This window comes from Meles meles, chromosome 3 (genome assembly GCF_922984935.1).
Source record: "Meles meles chromosome 3, mMelMel3.1 paternal haplotype, whole genome shotgun sequence".
NCBI classification, from domain to species: Eukaryota; Metazoa; Chordata; class Mammalia; order Carnivora; family Mustelidae; genus Meles; species Meles meles.
The window spans coordinates 142,303,779-142,320,690 of record NC_060068.1 but is presented as its reverse complement, the minus strand read 5'-3'; the positions used below and the strand labels follow the sequence as shown (position 1 = coordinate 142,320,690).

General features: G+C 53.6%; 1 protein-coding gene across 4 annotated transcripts in view; it reads left to right on the top strand.

Annotated features, from left to right (window-relative positions):
* The window catches only part of ARHGEF37 (Rho guanine nucleotide exchange factor 37), a 53,484-nt gene extending 36,830 nt beyond the window's left edge, over window positions 1–16,654 (top strand). For 2 of the 4 annotated variants that reach the window (XM_045999583.1, XM_045999582.1), the window contains exons 8-13: window positions 1,157–1,267; window positions 2,008–2,337; window positions 4,739–4,867; window positions 7,317–7,512; window positions 9,102–9,259; window positions 11,753–16,654. In XM_045999583.1, the coding sequence (XP_045855539.1) occupies window positions 1,157–1,267; window positions 2,008–2,337; window positions 4,739–4,867; window positions 7,317–7,512; window positions 9,102–9,259; window positions 11,753–11,962 (1,134 nt within the window). In that variant the 3' untranslated portion in view covers window positions 11,963–16,654. The remainder of the gene's footprint in view (window positions 1–1,156; window positions 1,268–2,007; window positions 2,338–4,738; window positions 4,868–7,316; window positions 7,513–9,101; window positions 9,260–11,752) is intronic. The other 2 variants (XM_045999584.1, XM_045999581.1) reach the window with 2 other exon arrangements.
* Window positions 16,655–16,912: the final 258 nt, after the last annotated feature.

Below are 16,912 nucleotides of genomic sequence, written 5' to 3'. Positions count from 1 at the left end.
GTTTTAGGGGAAAAAAACTTTCAGATGATATCTCATGATGTGTTCACATGAGCAACAAATTTAATGAAAACTTAAGTGCTCTGTAGGCCCAAGAAAATGTATTTCTACAGGCTGAATTCAGCCCATAGGAACACCAGGTTGCATGCCAACAGGCACATTATTTTCCTTATCCCAAAATTCTCCTTCACTGTTGTCATTGACACTGACTCATTCCATCCACTCCGTCCCTTTGTGGTTTTGTCCTCAGTCATGGCCATTTGCACAAAGCAGCTTGGTCAGAGGATAATGGGCTCTTTGGATAATGGGATTTGGGGTGTCCTTACGGGAAGTGTGGGAAGCGAGGGAGGTCATAGTTGCAGGCCCCTCTGTGTAGGGCAGATCCCCCTGCTTGTTCCTGCTCCATCCTGAGCCCCCTGGGCAGAAGGCAGCAGGAGCCGGTCACAGTGCAGCCAGATGGGAGGGGACGGCTCCCAGAGAGGATGGAGAAGCAGGGTCATGTGGGAGACCTACCCAGCTTTGCAGGGTAGGACAGATATTTGGAAGCATTAGGCTGTGTTCCCCCAGAGGCAGGCTTACATGACATAGAGTCCCCCAGCAAGCGTGGGACCCCTCCTTTAATCCTCTGAGCGCAGGAAAAGCTGCTTTGGCTGGTGTGTCTTTAACACTGGCAGAGTGCGTCTCAGGCCGGGAGCCTTCCGCTGGCGGGGCTGTCCAGACAGAACTTAATGACGTTGTTTGCTTTTACAGCAGTTACTCTTACATGCCTGTTTGTGGCAGTTACTGCTGGTTTTCCCGTTATGGTAGGGTCATAAGGTGATTTAAGAAAAAATACACTGATATGAAAAGGAATGGTTAGTTGATTTCAAGTATCCACCGACTATGTGGAATATGGACACGGCGGTGGAATCAGAGGTGCCGTGCAAACACACCAGGTCGTGGCAGCACTGGATTAGGGAGAAAGGGCTGGTTCTGTTGTAGGAAGATTCGCTAATCACCCAAGCTGTGCAAGGATGGAGTAGGCTGTGTGCTTCCCTATCACGGTGGGTGTGCAGAGGGCCGGACCGCCTCTCCAGGGATAGGGCGGGGGTAGGGGATGCAGGTGTGGGATGGCGAGGATGGGTCCTCATTGGCTGTTTCTCATCTGTTCCCGGTCCAGGCTTTCCTCCGCTTCCGGCCCCAGGAATATGACCTGGACATTGCTGGGGGACCCATGCCAGAGTACTGCAGCCTCATGCGAGAGCTCCAGCTCCAGGCCTTCCCACGCTTCGTGAGTCCAGCTTCTCCTTTCCCTTTCCTTGGTGAGGCAGGTCGTAGAGCCTAGTGAGAATGGTACTTAGGGGCCTCCTGGCTGGCTCGGTCAGTAGAGCGCACAACTCTTGATCTCAGGGTTGTGAGTTCGAGCCCCACAACGGGTGTAGAGATGACTTAAAGCCAGGCCCTTTATATGATTGTTGCACCCAAAACCGTTCAGAACAGTAAGCAGGGCAGAAATTATTATTATTAACGCATTTTACTGATAAAAATAGCCTCAGCTAATGTTTGCTGTGCCTTACTATCCGCCAGGCAGATAAGCTGCTCAACGCTTTATGGTTTCCACTAATCCTCACAACACGGCTTACGGGGCAGATGCTGCTAAGAGCACCACTCTGCAGGGGAGAGCTAGAGGCTCAGGGAGGGTGACTTCCCAGCTTATTCACATGGTCAGCATCAAGATGGGATCTGAGTCCCAAAGACTGTGTTTGTGGTCACCCCCTCTACAAAATCTCCTAAGATCTGTGCACAGATGTTAGGAAGGGCCAGACCTTCTGCTAAGCTCATGCATGCACTGTCCCCATTGTTCAGATGGGCACACTGAGGCCCAGAAAGGTTAGATAACATGCAAGAGGTCACAGCGAGTTGGCGGGGGTGGGACTACCACCTGGTCCTACCTCCCTCCAAAACCCCTTCTCCCCAGTGCCTGCCCTCTGCCACTCCCTTTCCCAGCCCCGAGCTCCCCTCTTCCCACAGAAGCAGCGGCTGGAAGGCCTGGTGTGGCAGCCATTGTGCACCCTGGCCAAAGCCCTGGCCGGCCCTCAGAACCTGGTCAGGAAGCGTCTGGACAAACTCCTGGACTTCGAGAGGGTGGAAGAGAAGCTGTTGGAGGCGGGCAGTGTGACGTATGAGGAGCAGGAGGCCCGGCACACATACCAGGCCCTCAACTCCCTGCTCCTGGCCGAGCTCCCGCAGCTGAACCGGCTGGCCGTGCGCTGGCTGGGCCAGATCCTGTGCACGTTCGTGGGCCTCCAGAGGGACCTCGCACAGCAGGTGCTGCAGAGGGCAGAGGGCAGCTTGGCCCAGGTAAGGCCTCCGGGACTGGGGAGCCTCTGCTGAGTAGCCAGGGCCTCATATCCCTGCAGCCAGCGGTTCAAGGGGGCTGGCATGGAGGGAGATTGGGCCGTCGATGCCTAGCAGGTAGCCACGGGGACCTCCTGGACCTCTCATGTCGGTTGCCCATTACTGGAGTCCAGTCATGTAAATGAGAATAGAACTGGGACTCCGGGAGATTCCTGGGCTCTGGGATTCAGAAGCAGAGGAGGTTCTGCTGGGAAAATAGCAGACCTTGGGGCCCGTCCTTGGAATATATTGGAAGTCGGTGACAGAGGCCAGGCCCTTCCGCGCAGTCAGGAGTCAGTGTCTCCGGTTGGTGTACCCGCTGCTGTGACTACTTGGAGCAGCTGCGTCCTCGTGAGCACGTGGTGTGTCACTTCCATGCATTATCCCAGCTCATCCTCACACTGACTATAGAGAGTAGGTACCATCATCATCCGTGTTCCAAAAGGGGTTAGACAGCATGCCCGAGGCCACACAGCCAATAGCAGGAGTTCACCCTGGCAGCTCAACTCCGAAGCCTGGGCTCTGAACACTGCTTGGCAGCCTAGTAGAAAAGTTGGCTGCTGAAAGCATAAATAGATCACAAAGAAGTTTGGACAAACTTCCAAGGACAAACTTTGAATTCAGAGCTTTGAGGACCGGGGCTGTTGCAGGGAAGAAAACCGAGCTGCTTTCAGGTCTGTCTCTGATGTCAGCGTCAGAGCTGAGGGGCTGTGGGCCCCCAGGACGGTCCAGCACTCTTCATAGCACACACTGTCTCCTGGGCTTCATGGCCCGTGGCTCAGCCGCCCCCTTGCACTGTGTTGCATGAAACTTCCCCTGAAAGGCGCATGCCGCCCGGCTGCTTGTCCCAGTCTACTCTGTGGTCCCACTTCCTGCACACCACTTCTGCGTGTGACCACATCCCTTCGCACAGACCCCTTGCTTGGCCTGAAATGCCCCCAGCCCAGGGCCCCCTATGCTTTTCACAGTGCCTAGTGCATGGTAGGAACTCCCCAAATATGTGACAGATGAATGAATCTTTCCATGAGGCTCTCAAAGCCCCCTCTTGCAGCTGGGAGAGCCCATCTCCCCATCGCACATACTCCAGCAGCCCTTAGGATGCACTGTGCTAAGCGCTTCTCAGAGCCTCTCTTCAGCTGGGGCACTGGATGACGCTATCTCTCCTCCTTGAGGAGGACTGGGACGATAGGCTCTTATTCTTTTGGGCCTTCAAAGCATTTAGTACAGAGTTCTGTCTTAGACATGCTTTTTGAATTTAATTAAGCCTGAACCATCTGCCAAAGAAGCATTTCTCTTTCCCGAAGCCAGAGGGTCAGTGTGATTAGATGAGTGTCTCTCCCCACCCTCCTGTTCTGTCTGCAGGGCTACCAGGCCTCTTGTGTTTAGACTGGGATGTGCGGGCCTGGGGAGTGTTGCCGGATGCTAGCAGTGGGAAGATCAACTTTATAAAAGCAGAAAGTGGGCCTTTCCTGGTTGGGCCTGTCCTTTCGAATGTTCGGACCTGGCAGTGACTGGTGCCAGCTTCCTTGTCTGTGTCCCATGGCCCATCGCCCTAGACCAGTCCTGTGGAGCCCGGGAAAGGCCTGCACAGTAGAACCTCAATCTGTCTGCACCCTGGGGGTAGGGAAAAGGCTCTAAGTCAGACCCAAGAGCAGTGAGCTTGGTGACAAGCAGAGAGGACATGTTTCCGTTAGCTGTGGATCTTACTCATTCCTTGGTTGTTGGTAAGAATGCAGGAGATGGCTAGCTGGGCCAAGGTCTCAGGATGGGGCATTACTCAGAACTCCTGGGGTTCCAAACCAGCTGAGGCATAAAGAAGGACATCCTGACTTGCATAACTGGGAGGCCCAGGAGGCGATCGAACCCACAGCAGGTGCATTCAGCACAAACGATGTCAGGGCTCTGACTTTCTCTCCATCTCCTAGCTCTGTTTCCCTGTCTGGGCTGGCTTCATTCTCAGGCCAACCTTTTTCTGCATGGTGGGAAAGACAGCTTTTACATCTCAGCATCTAAAAGAGAAGTTTTCCTCTCGTTCTCAGCCTTCATATTCTAAATGTGATGGGAGGATTCTGCCTGGCCTTGCTTGGTTTCGTTGTCTAGTCTGTGGGCTGTTCACAGCAGATGGGAGAAGGGAGGCCGTGCCTGCCAGCCCGGTGGCCACAGCTCCGTGGTGGGCAATATTCCTAGACTCCCACAGAAGGACGCTTTCTTGAAGGACACTGAGCAGGGCAGTCAGCAGACACACATGACAGCTGATGAAGACGTTAAAACCCCTCTTCACACACCTGGGGCTGGAATGTACTGCCAGAATCTTTCTGTTCCCTTCCTCCCAGAGAATGCTCTGATGACAGTGTCTGTCCCACAGCTGCCCCACTACCACCTCTCCGAGCCAGCCTTCCGGAAGCTGGTGGAGGACACCCTGGGCCAGAATGGTCACCAGCTTCGCTCCTTTCAAGAGAACTTTGAGAAAGTGCTGCCACCTCCCACCCTACAAGTAAGTGTCCCTCCTTGCCCCGCAGACTGTCCAGTCCTTTACCTGCCGGTGGGGGAAGGCCCGAACCCTTTCCTTTTCTTACCCCAGGTTTCCCTTTCCCTCTCTTCTTTCTGTCTGTGGGCCAGAGGAGGTGATAGGAGTCACATCACCCACACACATGCTCCTCGTGGCCAATAAACATCAGAGAAGAACAGTAGACTATTAAGTGCAATTAGACATAATAACAGACAAGTGACATCAGCATCCCCAAACCTGGAACTTCACATTTTTTTTAAAAAGCTTAATCTGTTTCCTCACCATCCCACTGAACCGGCTTCAGATACCAGCATTCAGGGTGAATAAAGAGTGGGAATAACAAATCATTTACATTTTCATTTTGCTATGGCATTTTCAGTTGCAAAACACAGCATTTCAGCTGCATTATGGTTTATAGACTTTGGCAGGTCAGATGCTTTTCTTGGGTAAAGTATTTTTCTCTAAACTGGAAGGAAAGGGTATGTTTCCGGTGCACTTGAAGGTTGTGCGCAGGTAGCATACATCGGAAGTGGAGCTGAAGTAGCCGAAGGGAGAAGGAGGCCCCGCAGGGGTCAGACCTGGACGAGAGGCTCCTGAAGCTGTGTGTTCAGTCCCATGTGAAATGTGAAGTCAAGGGTGGGGAGACAGGGCCAGGATTCCCCAGAAAGGAGGAAGGGGCCCCAGAGACCCAGAGAGACAAGTAAAGGAGCCCATCCCACAAGGGCTGGCCCGTAGAGGTGGCCTGTGCACCTGACTGGAATGCAGAGAATGCAGAGAAGGCCAAAGGTCATCAGGGATGCAGGCCCTCTGCGAGGAGAGCGGACTCTTCCTTGGGCCACAGCAGTGCCCCCCTCCTCCCCCACACCAAGGCTGTCCCAGCCAGAGGTCCCTGGGGGGGTGGGGGGTGGCATGGGCCCTACAGCGTGGGGGGAGGACAGGTATAGAAAGTAAAGAGCAGAGCAGCCACTCAGATGAGTCATGGGAAACTCCTCTCTCTTTCTACTTGAGATAATAATATTTTTCTTATTGGAAAAGCATTCCATGCTGATTGTAGAAAAAAAGAAAAAACACAGAAAAACAAGAGAAAGGATTGGGAACATCATGATCCCAATGCGCATTGCAAACTGGCAGGAAGAGAGGAGATGCCCCCTCTTTTCCACCTTTGTTCCCGCCCAGCTCCCCACACCCCTCCTACGCATTCTTGACTTCTTTGGCTCGGGGTTCAGAACCCACAGAAGTGAGGTGGTCGCCCAGGACAGAAGCAGTCCTCGTGGTATTCTCCCACGTGTCCCCTTGGTCCCTCTAGGGAATGCGGCTCTTCTCTGCCCGGGGTCTCTCGGACTTGGGAAAGAGGGCAAATGTTTCTACACCACTAGCTTTTACACTCAGGGTAACACCTCCATTCTGGGAAAAAAGCTCCCCTATCTCCACGTCCATCTAAGGGCCTGTTCAGAAACATCAAGTTCTCCTAGTTCTGGAGCCTGACTAGTGAACCCACTGGAGTAGGGGTAATGGCAGAATGGCACAGTTGGTGCCCAGATGTCCCTGAAGGGCACTTCTGTCTGCTTTCCCTGCACCAAGCACCTCCTCCCCCGAGAAATCACCACACAGAATATGATCACTGTTTATATACACACACATATGTAGTCAGAGAATCTATAGTAAATCTGTATTCAACGTTTTTAGTTTCTTCTTTGTTTTGCAAAAAGGGGACCATCACCCCTAAGTCTTTTCTTGGTGATACTTTTGCTGGAAGCAATGAACAAGAAAACAAAGGCAATGCCAGGAGATTTTTGGATCCATGGAAAGCACCCCTGAGTCATTCTTCCCAGCTAGCTGGCCGTTTCCATCAGGGCAGAACTGTCTTCTGCGTTTCTGTTACTCCATTCAGAAGGCTTACTGTGCCTTGTAAACAGTAGGTGCTCGATAAATACTTGTGGAATAGAAGATAGCACTCCTTTCCGTCACACGTGAGGGAGGGTCTGCATGCGTCACCCTGTGCCAGCTGTCAGAGCAGCCGCACGAGTCAGGCCTGGTGCCCATGTGAAGCTCACAGTCTTGCTCATTCAGGCCGGAAGACCTGTGCCAGGCTTTTTCCTGTGGGGTTATTTAGCTTGATGCCATGGCCAGAATTTAGGGCCCCATCCAAGAGTTCTGTAACTGAGAACTTCTGGAAGCTGAATTAGAATTTTAGAAAATTCCAGAAGTTTAGACCTAGGAGGGATTTTTTTAGAGGTTAAATTGAGGGGTTTTTTGAGATCCCTTCGGAGCCCAAGATTGTGTGTCCTTCCTCTAATCTGTTAGTGAGGCGACTTGCCCATTGGCAGCAGAGGAAGCATCGGCGCAGGGCTCCTGGCTGTCAGCACGTGGGCAGCCAGCTTTGACACACCGACTCAGGCACCTGTGTCTCTCTTTGTCCCTCCGCCACCCCCAGCCACTCCTTCCAGGGGCTGAACGCCAGGTGCAGGCTCTCCTGAGCAGGTACGGCCCAGAAAAGCTGTACCAGGTGACAAGCAATGTCAGCGGAGCTGGGACTCTGGACCTGACGCTGCTGCGGGGCCAGGTTGTGGCTCTCCTTCAAAACAAGGACACCAAAGGCAACAGCAGCCGCTGGCTGGTGGACACCGGGGGTACGTGGGGCTCCAGGGGCTCTTCCCCTCCCTCTGGGAAGCCCCCAACAGGAACCAGTGGGGAGATCCGGCTGTGGGCAAGGGTCTGGCTATGCAATTCTGGGAATTGACCCAGGTGAAAACTCAGGGCTTGGGGCTGAGCCAGCTTAGCGTGGGCCGTGGCATGCCACAGAGAAGAAGTGAGTCTTACGTTGCTACATCTGTTATCAGGCACCTGGTATGTGCCTTGCAGACCTCACAGATTTTTGGGGTAGACAGGCAGAGATGCGCAGAGAGAGCTCCAGCATCTCCCTCAGAGATGTAGATACACAGAGAAGGCACGCTTGGATCCCAGCTACAGGGAGGACATCTGGCATCTAAAACGAGGGACGTGTGGTCCTGCCTGTCCCCCATGCACTGGTCCCAGCCTTGGATGTGCTGCTCAGATCTGGGTGCCCCAGTGTAACTGGGCAGGAGGCAAGTGGCACCTTGAAACCAAGAGGAGATGGCCCAGCAGTGTCTTCCAGAAAGGGGCCTGTGACCCACAAGATGAGGGTCACACAGGCTCACTGGGAAGGGATCCACAGACAGTTTTTCCCCTTCAGACAGTGTATTGCAATTGTCACTGAAATATTTTTCTGTATATGAGAAAAACGATAGCCAGTTCATAAACCCGTAATTTTATTCATATCATTGGTAGGACAAGTCTAAGTTTTAAAAAGTGAGTCTATCAAAAAATTAAGTGTGTGACTCTTGATCTCAGCTCAGGTCTTGATCTCAGGGTCATGAGTTCAAGCCCATGTTAGGTTTCACACTGGGCACAGAGCCTTCTTTAAAAAAAAATTAAGAAAACGGTACAAATCCAACAGAAACTCTTAAAGGGCCGTCTCATGACTCAAGTTGACGAACAGCTGAATTGGATTCAAGCCGGCCACTGGGGTCAAGGGGACTGAGTTTGGATCCCAAGTCAGCTACTTTACTAACTGCGTGATCTCAGAGAAGTTAGCGGAGCCTCTCTGAGCTCTGCTGGCCCAGCCGTCAGATGGAGACAACAGTACTGACCTGGAGGCTTGGCGTGAAGACTGGACAGTCAAATGCCAGTCCTGCCACCTGGCAAGTTCTCAGGTGGTGCTGGCTGTGCACGGTGATAGGGAGCAGAACAGCTCTGGAGCAGGAACTGGGGGCACTCAGCGAAGAGAAAGGCAGTTTCTGCCTCCTGGAAAAGGCTGTGCTGAGTGAGGAAGCAACCCCGCTCTAGGTCTCCACTTGAGGGGAAGGGGACCAGTGGGCCCAGCACCAGGAAAGCAGTATTCATACCAGCCGGAGGGAGAATGTCTTATCCCTGTCAAAGCTGTTCACAGCAGAGTGGGTTGCCTTGATAGGGAATGAGCTCCCTGTCACTGGGGATATGCAAGTAGAAGCTGGAAACAGTGAGTGTGGGCGGGTTTGGGTGGGTTTGTGAGGTTCCTAGATGACCTTTTCAGGTCCTCTTTCATGTTGGGAAATTGTGCTGGGGGCATTCACATCCATGAATGGTGCTGACTTCCTCTATCACTAAAAGGGATGGGAAAGGCGGTCTGCAGCCAGATAACATTGTGCATGTCCTGTAGGACACCGAGGATATGCGCCAGCTGGGAAACTGGAGCTGTACCATGTCATTTCTGGTCAGGAGGAAATCAAAGGGCAGGAGGGCCCTCACCAGGACTCCCGTCACCTGGCACCAGAGCCCATCCCAGCCCCTGTCCCCTCTCTCCCAACGGTGACCCAGGTGAGTCTGGGAGAGGGGTGGGGTTTGCCCTCCCATAGCCACCTGGAGTGGGGCTTTGATCTTCCTCCTGTTGGAAGAGGCTACCGTCCCTTGAGGCCAGGGCCTTGGTCAGTGGCCACACTGGTGTCCTGGTTAGGACTGGACCTGGAAAAAGGAGGATTTCATCCCTGCCACATAAACAACCCTTTGCTCCCTATCAAGGGAATGAGTGGAATTCATTCATTCACTGTTTGCCAGGCATTGTGCTAGATGAGAGAGGTAATCATGAGCAAAAGTAAATCTTGGTCCTTGCCTTCCTCAGATTTATAACCTGGGGGTGGGGAAAACAGCAATTAATAAAATAATCATGGGAATCATTGTACAGTTAGAGCAGTGATAAGTGCCGGAGCCCTAGGTCTAGTGGGAGAGGTGCAGGAAAGGCTTTTCTAAGAAGAATGATGCTTTTTCTCAGATTTGAAGGGTGAGCAGGGATTAACTGGATAAAGGGAGTGTGCCAGGGTGTGGATGGGAAGAGCTCCCCAGAAAGTGTGCATAGTGAAGGCAGAGGCCCAGCATGTTTGTGTGTGTGCACGTGCACATGCGTGTGTCTGTGTGTGGACAAAGGAGGGGCATGTGGCGGGGAGGAGAAGGTAGGGGTGCAGTGCTGCTAGACAGGTCGGCAGGGCCAAGCCAGCGGGGCCTTGTGGCCTTGGCGAGGGTGTCCGCCTTGGCTTCAGAGCAGTGGGGAACCCAGATGCATGTTCACAGTAGCATTAGTTGTAACTGCCAGAAAGTAGAAACAAGCCAAGTGTCCATCAGCAGACGAGTGGGGTTAAGTGAGATGCAGCATAGCCACACAACGGAGTATTACTCAGCCGTGAAAAAGAAGGAAGGGCCAGTACATGCTGTCACATGTGGCTCTGTGCAGAAGGCCTCTTGCTGTATGACTCTTTATAAGAAACGTCCAAACCAGGCAGATGGCTGGAGACGGGAAGTACATCAGTGGTTGGCAGGGACTGGGGTGGCAGGGAGTTGGGAAGGGACTGCTATCTCGAATGGGGGTTCTTTTTGAGGGGATGAAAATGTTTTGGAATTAGAAACGCTGATTGCACGGCCTTTGAACCTATTAAAAACTACTGAATTGTACACTGTAAAAAGATGACTGCTACAATATTTGACTTCTATCTCAAAACCAAGAAAGCGATGGGAAGCAATTAAAGGGTTTGGCTTTGCTGGGACAGAGTCGTCGAGGGAGAAGTTCTGTGTGGTAGCTGTGAGGGCTGGAGGAGCTAGGAAGGCCAGGCCAGGCATACGTGAGCCTCAGTAGACGGCAGCCGCATTCCCCGGTAGAAGAGAGCTTCACCTGTGACAGGTGGGTGGTAGAAAGGGCAGGGGCAGCGACAGGGAGCAATGATGGGAAACTAGAGACTGGCGGTGAACAGTCCGGGAGGCCTCAGGCCAGAGAGGAGCCTCAGGTGGGCTGTCAGGGGCAGCAGAGAAGCCTGTATGATATGAGGTGTGCAGTGTAGGGCACATGCCCAGGAAGGCTCCGAGGGCCGATAACTCCTGCCGGGCATTCCCGCCCATCAGCCAAGAACCCACAAAGAGCTCCCCAGAGGACCTGGCCGGGCCCCAGCTCCACCCAGTGTGGGCATCTCTAGGAACGCTGCTCTGGGTGAGCCCAACCATCCACCTTGCCAGACACATCAGCCACTTCCTCTGTTCATGGGTCCACACTTGTGGGATGGTCCCCGTCCTCCCCCACTTCTGACTTTTCCTGAGGGTTGGCTGCAGTAACAGCAGGAATGGTATACAGAGTCAGAGCAGCCCACGTGTGCTGAGCCCTGAGCGTGTACTGGGCACAGACAGACATCATTCATTGAACTCCCATAATTACCTGGAGGGGGGGATGCTATTACTTCCGTTTCGCAGATGATGAAACTGAGGCCAGGGAGGTGAAATATTAGCCAGTAACTGCCCTCCCCTCCAGTTCTCCCCCACCCCATTTCAGTGCCTTTCCTTAAAAATTAACCGAGTCCCCTGATCCCCAGTCTCTACTCCAAGTTGGGAAGCGGGCCTGGGCAGGTGACACTCTCAGATCCAGGGGGGGAGGTTTGGGGGGGAGGCTGCCACGTGCTCTGCTCAGTGGGGTCACAGCAGTGGACCGAGGACACCCGTCCTGACAGGCCTGGCTTCGTTGCTGTGTGATTTTGAATGAGCTCTTTGACTTCTCTGAGTCTCCATTTCCTTATCTGAAAAATGGGGCAGATAGAATTATAGAACTGTGAGCGTCAAGCCCAGGGAACACGCTAGAACAGAGCCTGGCACGCAGTGGGTATTGCTGGTGGAAGTGGCAGCAGTAGCCTTCCTCCTTAGCATAGAGGATGTCCTTGGGAGGTGGTGACTGCCCTGTGGGCAGAGTCAGGTGGGAGGGAGCAAGACGATAATGGCATCTCTCGGTTGGGTGTGTCTGTCCCCCGCTACTGTTTCTGTGTCACTCCCCATGTGTTTCAGGCCGTGGCGGTGTACCCTTTTGTGGCCAGAAGCAGCCATGAAGTGAGTCTGCAGGCGGGCCAGCTGGTGACTGTCCTAGAGGCCCAGGACAAGAAGGGGAACCCGGAATGGAGCCTCGTGGAAGTGAACGAGCAGAAGGGATATGTGCCTTCCAGCTTCCTGGCCAGGGCCCCGAGCCCAGCTCCATGGGGCTGGAGTCTGCCCTCCTAGGGTGCCCACTGTGGTGCCGTGCTGCCAAGGGACGGGGAGACTTGGATGCTAGGACCCTGTGAGAGGAAGCCCAGAGAAGATAGGGGTGAGAGGGGAGATCAGGCCTAGGTGGGGTGAAGGGCAGCTAGTAGAGGTGAGTGGGCCTTGCAGGCAAGCCTGGCATGGGTGAGCAGGAAAGACTCCAGCCAGAGCTGCTCATCAGGTCTGCAGAAAATGGGGTTCCCGTCTGAAGTCACAACAGCCTGGATGGCAGGTCAAGTTGATGAGGACTTGCTGTCACTTATGGCCTGTCTTACCTGCACTCCCATCCAGCCCTGCCCACCGAGTGGGTCACACAGGTGAATGTTAACCTGTGTGCGTGGGGTTGCAGGGCGCTGGAGAGGTCCAGAGCTGCCTGGCCTGACAGTTCACTCCCTGCATGTGGCATCAGGAGACACCGCAGCCGACCCATGCTGGCAGCTGAGTTGTCTTGGGCAGTGAACGTCCCCTGCCCAGCCCTCTCTGGCTGAGGAGCAAAGGCTTGTGAGGACAGTGGAAAGGTTCTCCTTGGCGGAGCCTCAGAGCGGGTGTGGCTGGGTCCCGGTTCTGGAATGTGTTTAGGCAAATTCAGAGGCTGTTCCTGGGAAAGGGAGATTTTGAGGGTGTGGAGTGGGGGTGTGGGCACATGAGGCTGTGTAGCCACTGCGCTGAGTTCTCTGCACTAGGGAACAAAGGGCATGCAAATTGCTTAGGCAACTCTGTGCAACAGGTGATGGGAAAGCCTGGTGGGTGGGGGAGCTTGGGTGATGGCTTGCTTTCCTGTTTCGGGAAGTCGGGAGCCAGGGGGAGCACCCGGTGGTTTCAGGGCCTGGAGGTAGCAGGTGCACGTGGTGTCGGTTGGCGGAAGGGCCTTAGACATAGGACACAACCTCAGTTTTCTCATCCACAGAGGCCTAACTCACAGGGTGGTGGTGAGAATGGCCTGAGGCTAAGGACGGGAAGCGCCTTGTAAATTGTGAAGTGTGATAAAAATGTCAGTTGTCATGGTAGCAGGATGGCCCCAGCACCTTCAGGCCCAGCTGCAGAGTGCGAGCCTCTGCTGGTCCTGCCCAGCGGTGGCAGACACTGGGATTCAGCATGGGGCCCTCTCCCCCTCGGCCCAGGAACTACCTCAGGGCCCCTCTCCACGCCGCTTTCTAGGTAGCCAGTCTCTTGAACTTGGTGAGGTCAAACCCATCGCCATCCCTTTCTAGGACCTGGAAATGGGAAAAACAGTCCCTGTTCAAGGCAAACCGACCCACTGGGGCCGTTCTGAGAGCAGCCACCGTTGAATCACCCTCAGGACTCATGGGGAAAGGAAGTCCGGCCTGACCTGTAATACAAATTATACATTTGGGGGCCGACCCAATCTAGAGGCTGGGGGAAAATCCAGTGGTAGCTTAGACTTACCTCCAAGAACCTCTCCATGGTATCGTAACTGTAGTGCCTAAAGCAGTTAGCTCTGGCTTTGGGAGGGCTTTTAAGAAATATGTACACGCCCACATGAGATCTGCACCTCACTCCTCGGCTCAGGAAAGTGGGAAGATGGATTGTGCAAGAGAAACTCAGTCCCCACTAACCCTGTGCTGGCACCAAATTCACCCTATAAGATGCTCCTGACTCATTTTCCTTTCCCTTTCCCACTAAGGTTTCTAACACAAGTAGGAGGCACAAGGGAACAAGACAGGAAATCCACGTGTGGGTCCCCCAGTGCTTACTGAGACTCTCCTGTGGGCTAGAACCCCAGCTCAGACTTCTCAACCTGGCTGCTTGCTGCGGGGCTGGTGACTGATGCCAGGATCCCGCCCTGCCTACCACCCCCCGCCCCCCGCAGAGATTGTAATGGAGTTGGTCTAGGCTGGAGTCAGGCCCTCAGGAACTCAGAAAGCTCCCCAGGTGCTTCCAGTGTGCCCCCGGGACTGGGGACCTTGGCCCGAGACACGCAGTAGTGGATGAGGCAAGTCTGCAGTCCGAAGCAGCCACCAGCTGTAAGCTGGCATGTGCCCCCTCTGAGTTCTGTCCTCGCGCAGATGTTTTGAACAGGCAGCTTTAGAGATGTTTTGAAAGAGGACAGCCTGTTCTGTCAGGTCCCAGAATGTATATTTATTAAGTGCCATTAAGAGGGACCTGAACAAAACTGGTTGTTCTTGAAGGCAGAAGGCAGAAACCTGGAATACATGTGGAACCACATCTGTGTCATGAGGGGAGAACGAAAATGTCTTCGGGGGCACACGGGTCGTGGTTTCTTGTAGACCAGGGGCAGAGATCCAGAGTCAGTGACAACTGAGAAAATACATATTAAGAGGCAGAGAATAGCCTGGATTTTCTACAGAGGCCTCTGTGTAATGTGCCTGGCCCCTGCCTCCTGGAGGCCTGGAACCCTGCGCTGCGTCCTCCGTCCTATGTATCGCCCTGTGGAACCGCCTCTCCCTGGACTTGCCAGGGTGTTTGCCCGGGAACCAGACAAGGCTGATGCCGAGGGCGGCCCTTGCTCCTTGCTGCGGAGCGCGACCTCTTTAACCTTTTCGGCCCAAACCCAGGTCTGAATGTGAGGGCAAGGTTACAATATGGAGGAAAGATGAATGGAGTTCCGCTCACTGTGGGGAGCTCTAACTTGGTGAAGCAGTGACAGGAACTGCTGAGAATAAAGGACTTCAAAGAGGAAAATGTCTCTGGAGTTTGCGGGACTCTAACCCTTGGAGAGTCAGATGCCCCAATGGGACAGGTGTTCATAAAAACAGGACCTCGTTCGTTCACGTGTTCATTTTCCTCTTTTTTTAGAGTTTTTATTTACTTGAGAGCGAGCGTGCACACACACAAGTGGAGGAGTGTCTAGGAGACGCAGAGGGAGCAGCAGACTCCCCATGAGGCAGGGAGCACAACCCAGGCCTCAATCCCAGGACCCGGAGATCATGACCTGAGCCGAAGGCAGACACTTAACGGACTGATCCCCCCAAGTGCCCCTCATTTGTTCATTTGATAAGGATCTACCACACATCTCTGGTGCCTCTAGGAGTTGGCCTTGGCTACTGGGATACAGTGAGAAGTCAGATGGGGGCCCTGTCCTCCCAAAGCCCACTTTCTGGGGAGGGAGACAGACAAGTCAGTTGTCCATTACATGTGGTGTAAGTGTTTGCACAGGGCAGTAACAGGTGCCACTGGAGCCCAGTGGAGGGGTCAGTGTCCCTAACCAACACTGGGCCACTAAGGAAGGCTTCCTTAAAGAAGTAACATCCAAGCTGAGGCTTAAAAGGTAACTTGGGTTGGGTGAAGGTGGGACAGAGGGCACATGCAAAGGCCCAGAGGTAGGCATAAGCATGTTTCATCAGGGAACCAAAATGCTGTAGAGCTAGAACGCAGGGTGTGTGGAGGAGTACTAGGTGAAGGGAGAGATGGCTTTGAGATGTCCACGTGGGAAGGAGCTCTGGGTTGAGTTCTGAGGGCGGTGGAAAGCTACTGAAAGGATTGAAGTAGAGAAGTGACATACCCAGGGTCGCATTTTGGGATGCAAGCTCCAGTTCATTCTAGAATTTCCCCAGGGCCCTGTCACATGGCTCAAGGAATAAATTGTCAATGCACATTGCTTACATAAACATCCCAGAGGGGACAGGAAGCCCTGCCTCGCAGGAGTCTCCCGCCAGCTGGAGAGGCAGGACATACAGGCATCAGGCAATTACCTGCTACCACAGGGCAGGATGCTGTCAGCCCCAGAAGGGGACTATGGACCAGGCTTATAGGTGCTCAAGTGAGAGGGAGTTTGGGGGGCTGAAGTGATCAGGAAGGCTTCCTGGAGGAGGCAGGGCAGGTGCCGGGCCCTTTGGGATAAGTGGGATTGGGGAAAGCAAAAGGGAAAGAGAGGCCTTCTCAGGCCTAGGGAGGCAGCATGGTGGTGTGGAAAATTGCCCCACTCTTGGCCTTAGAAATCCTGAGTTCGAGGCCTACTTGACCATAGATGAGTAGCAATGCACTTACGGTTTCTGCATGTGAAGAAGTGGGATGAGGGTCCCCAGCCTGCCCTGTCCTCTTAAAGTACTCATTGTAGCATCCTGGCTTATCCCAAGGAGGCACAGGCTTTCTCACCGGGACCTAGCATCTAGCTGGAAGTAATCGTAGGGCCTATTGAGCAGGACAGAGTCTAAAGTATCCTGGGCTGGGGTCATGGAAAGAACAGGATTCCACTTCTGGCAATATCAGGAAGAACAGCTAGCCTGAACCATCCATTCACTTAACCTTGCTCATCTGTTTTCTTAGCGGTAATTTCCGTATTTACCTTTCCTGTTTTCTCATCTGTAAGATGGGTGCGATTCCTATGCTCACGGGGGTGGGGGGGTGAGAAGATTAAATGGAACAGTCCAGTCCGTGTGAACGGTCGCGGATAACACATCAAGAACCTCACTGCCCGGCCATGATGGAAAGTGTGAGCTGTGGCCACCAGGTGGCAGCAGGGCTCTACCAGTCTGCTGAGGGGCCGCCTGAAATGCCCGTGGGGCGGGGCGGGGGGCGCAGTTGAGCTGAAGGACCAGGTGAAAGACGTTAGGGAGTGGTGGGGACTGTGATGCACTGGCGCCCTCACCCACAGTCCACAGCAGCTAGCAGCTTCCTGGCTCTAACCAACATTCCACATCAGAATGAGGGCCCAGTGGTGCCAAACATTCTGATTTTTTTTTTTTTTTTTTTTTTTTTTTTATGAGAGAGAGAGCGCATGAGAGGGAAGGCCAGAGGGAGAAGCAGCGTGGGACTCAATCCTGGGACTCCGGGACTCCAGGATCATGACCTGAGCTGAAGGCAGTCGCCTAACCAACTGAGTTACCCAGGTGCCCAGACATTCTGATTTTTCAAGAGAAGCCAGAAACCAGGATTTTGTCTGTTTTTATTTATTTTTTTAAGATTGTATTTACTTGGGGCGCCTGGGTGGCTCAGTGGGTTAAAGCC